The 4,344-nt window shown below is 37.2% G+C and overlaps 1 protein-coding gene across 2 annotated transcripts; it reads right to left on the bottom strand.

Moving 5' to 3' along the window:
* Positions 1-932: 932 nt before the first annotated feature.
* LOC132703480 (uncharacterized) lies at positions 933-3,950 on the bottom strand. Of its 2 annotated transcripts, XM_060672769.1 has the most exons (3): positions 3,358-3,950; positions 1,685-2,294; positions 933-1,083 (listed from the first exon to the last, which is right to left on the bottom strand). In XM_060672769.1, the coding sequence occupies exons 1-3, from the start codon at positions 3,760-3,762 to the stop codon at positions 1,070-1,072; spliced, it is 1,029 nt and encodes a 342-aa protein (XP_060528752.1). In that variant the 5' UTR covers positions 3,763-3,950; the 3' UTR covers positions 933-1,069. The 2 variants fall into 2 exon arrangements, with proteins under 2 accessions (XP_060528752.1, XP_060528751.1); XM_060672768.1 differs by lacking the exon at positions 933-1,083 and having other exon boundaries at positions 1,351-2,294.
* Positions 3,951-4,344: the final 394 nt, after the last annotated feature.

The raw sequence follows: 4,344 nt of genomic DNA, 5'->3' as shown, positions 1-4,344 counted from the left end.
CTTTAATGTTAAACATTCAGATGAACTTATAAGGTAAAGGGAAAAGGCTATAATTTTTAATCAACTTTAATCACAATAATAAAACTCCGTGGAGCAATATCCAGGAATGGTAAGTGGGTATGGATTATCAACAATGAACATTACATCAAACCTGATTTGGTACTATTTTAGTATTTATACTCTTATAATGTTGAATGATCAGCTTCAGCATCACTAGAACAAGAAATTTAATTATTTAAGAATAACTATGATCAGTAGTAGTTAATATACATACATAAAAATAGCAGATGATTTACTTTATATAAATATAGCTGCAGTTCGTCAATTAATCAATAATCTTTTTAAAGAAATTTATTAGCGATTACGCCGCAATTCGACTAGTCCATTTTAATCAATAAAGAAGAGTCTGAAACAAATAAACTTTTATATTTGTTTGTCATGTTCTAGTGATTTTATTTTTACAAAGGTTAGGTTATTCCAGGACTCAGACGCTCTTCTGAATGTCCAACAGTCCAAGCTTTTCGACATATATTCAACAGTATACACATTAATATGTATTAATTATTTAATCAAAAAAAGAACAAAAACTAAAGTCTGTTTCATCGCGTATATACAAAGTAAAACGTCCGAATCGTCGAGGTAAAGGAAATGGAAATTTCGGAAGGTTAGGGAGATAGGTAGAAATATAATTCCGCTTTTAGTTAGATGTAAATAAGTAAGTAAAAATAATTGCAAAAGACACGAAACATCTTAAATAACATATTGCATGTGTGGACGCATTCAAATTTCCGCAGGTCCAGACTATAAAACATTTTTTATTTAATAAAAACATATCAACTCCCAGTGAATCACGTTTAGAATATATGAAAAAAGGAGAAAGCAGAATTTCGTTTGCAATTAAGGCCGGTCCAGACACTCCGTTTTGCACAACGTTTTAAATCCGCGCAGTTTTAAGACGGAATGAAACCGTTGCAACTTTGAGCGTCCAGACGGTACAGTCTTGACGGTGCAGTCTTGTATTTTCCGCTCAGTTTTGTGTGATATCGCCATGGAGGAGGTTCTCCTGTGGTCAATTTTCGCCTGCTGTATTGTAATAAAAAAAAAAGATTGGAACACATCAGAGGAACCGTTCGTTCAAAATGGTCACGGAAATGGCTTTTAAAAAGGCGGGACTTTTCCCATATAAGATTATTGAGCGAATTACGTGACGAACCTAATGATTGGCGAAACTACTTGAGAATGGACATGGACACGTATATTTACTTATTGGAATTAGTGACACCGCATATCAAGAAAGAAAATACTTGTATGAGAGCAGCAATATCACCACATGAAAGGCTAACAGCAACTTTAAGATTTTTGGCAACCGGCAGAAGTTACAAAGACCTGGAGTTCACAACAATTATATCAAAACAATCGCTAAGTGAAATCATTCCCGAAACATGTGAAGCTATCTACAAGGTGCTGAAGAAGGATTACTTGAAGGTAAGAAATATTGTTATTTTCCATAAACGATTTATTATTTAATTGAACATTATAAACTTTATTATTGTAGAAAAGTTATTATGGTAAGCAATAGAAATGCACGCAAGTATACTTCAGTTTGGTTGAAATGATGACAAGTAGGTTCCAACGGGAGAGTGGGCAGGGGCTTGGTGGGCGCGTGTCTGTACATCTTGTTCACCTTGCTGTGGGATGATGCATGAAACTGCCGGAATTTTCCCAATTGTTTCATACTCCTGAGTGTGAGGTATTTGTTCTGGGGCGTAGTTATGTGGCATAGGCTGCGGCTGCTGCGAGAAGGAGTGGTATTGTCCAACTTGTGAAGAAAGATTTTGTTGCATTCTGATTTGATGTGGCGTATTCTGTTGAGGCCAATAATTCGTGGCATTCATTGAACCAAAATCATCTTGTCGCTGGCTTTTCATGTCAACAATTCGAAAATTTCTGGTAAGCGTACCCAACTCAGCTTCGAATAAAACGTCGGAAATTAGTTTCTGAGCAATTATGTTTTGTGAATTCGGGACTTCTCTGAGTTTATTAGCCACATGTTTTCCGAATACCTGAAATGCATCATCTGCCTGTAGCGATTCCAGTTTCTTCCCTATCACCTGCAGGACTTCAATTGTGCCATCATCATTCCCAACAGCCTTCCTCTTGTTACGAGTTAACTTGTGCGAGGTATTGACAGAATGGGAAGTACTCGTAGATGCTTCGGAAGCAGGAGTAGCAGGGGTAGTAGCAGCTTCACTGGGCCCACTGTCAATAACAGTCTCTTGCACATCGTCTTCCACCTGAAAATATTAAACAATAAATGTATTATTGATCTCCATATTTTTATTATTTTTACAAATTTTTAATGATGAAACTCTTGCAATATTTCTTCTTTTTTTGTTTTGTTTCAGTTTCCCAAGACTGAAGAGGAGTGGATGGAAATTGCAGCGGAGTTTGAAAGAATGTGGCAGTTCCCTCATTGTTTAGGGTCAATTGACGGAAAATATATTAGAATTGTGCCACCTAAAGGAAGTGGGTCCTATTATTTCAATTACAAAAAAACACACAGTGTTGTTCTTATGGCAATAGCCAATGCCAATTGCGAGTTTTTGTATGGTGATATAGGAACAAACGGTCGGATCTCAGATGGAGGAGTCATAAATAACACTCAATTTTATGAAAAACTCGTTAACAACGAGTTAAAAATTCCAAAACCCCGATCCATTGGAAGTTCAAACAGAGTTTTAAGATATGTTTTTGTTGGGGATGAAGCCTTCGCTATGCGTCCAGACCTTCTCAAACCATATCGACGAGAAACATTAACAAGAGACCGAAGAATTTTTAATTACCGCCTATCTTGGGCGAGGCGTGTTGTTGAAAACACATTCGGCATTTTGGCTTCCCGATTTCGTATTTTCCACACAAGTATTAATTTAAAGATGCACAACGTCGATACTGTAGTTCTTGCGTGTTGCGCTTTACACAACTTTTTGCGGAGAAAGTCCCCCCAAAACTACACCCCTCCAGAAAGTATGGATCAGGAAAATATTTCTGAATGTACTGTTCAATTAGGTGAAAGATGTAACCCAGAATTAGTGCACGACCTACAGCGTGGACCAAGAGTTGAACAATGCTAACGGGGTCAGAGATCATTTCAAGGAGTACTTGAACAATGAGGGGTCTGTTCCTTGGCAAGATAGATTTATAACTTTAAACAATGAATGGCGTACATAAATAATTATTTGGTACAGACACTTGTAATAAACATTGTAAAAGCTGATTGTACCTATTAAATAAAAGAATATGTTTCAGTTAATAAAGCGATTAGGTAATAATAGGAAATTTTGTTGTTTTTTTTCTTACCAGTTGTGATGATTCGTCGCAGTTTACAGACTCTTCACTTTCGTCCATGGTATTCCTCGACGGCCTTGGTGTCTCCTGATCATTGAGAAAATGCAGCAAATCGAAATACCACAGAGATGGCTTGTAAATTTCGTCTTCTCCAGCCCCAGATCGAATCGATTTGTTTACCTTTGCCAATTCTTTGCGATAAACGCTTCTCAAAGAATTGATTTTCTTCACCACTGTCTCCCTGCTCGCGTTGACATCTATTTCTTTGAACTTTTCAACCAATCTCTCGTACGCTTCCCCCTTTTTGTCCCTGTCACTGTACTCTTTAGATTTAACTCGCCAAAGGCACGGAAAACTTTCATAATGTGAAATAAAATCCGTCAAAAACTCGCGAGAACATTGCCGCAGATCTGCCATGGTCGGATGATTAGAGAAAACTGAGGAACAAAACGGATTGGAAAACGGAGTAAGTGTCCACACGCAACGACATGTCTGCGCAGGTCACGGTTTTCAGAGCTCACGAGATCAGTTATCGCTGCAACTGTGCAGTCCTCCCGACGGACTCAAAACTGCGCAGTTTTCCGGTCCACACGCAACGTTTTGTCTGCAACGTCTTGAACTGCGGAGACAAAACGTTGTGCAAAACGGAGTTTTGCACAACGTTATGCCTTTAGATTTACCTAGATATTAAGATTTAATCCGTGTTATAAAGGCTCGTTTAAAATCTATAATTCTCTATTGAAATGTATAAAATGTATGATTAAGTGTGCAAATGCTATTTTTTCAAATGGTACGATCGACAACACAATCAACACTAAATTTCGTGTAAAATAATATATAAATATATGGTGCTGGCATGCACTCGAGAGGGCTTCAAAATGCGACGTTGTTTAATAATAGTGATAATTGTTTCGACAGAGACAAAATTTTAAACATCTATTCTACACAACAGTTGGAAAAAATTGAAAATGGAAAAAAAATTGTGCCATTACACAATAA

Source organism: Cylas formicarius, unplaced genomic scaffold (assembly GCF_029955315.1).
Source record: "Cylas formicarius isolate icCylForm1 unplaced genomic scaffold, icCylForm1.1 PGA_scaffold_6__28_contigs__length_40554024, whole genome shotgun sequence".
Lineage (NCBI taxonomy): Eukaryota > Metazoa > Arthropoda > Insecta > Coleoptera > Brentidae > Cylas > Cylas formicarius.
This window is presented reverse-complemented; position numbering and strand designations above follow the sequence as displayed.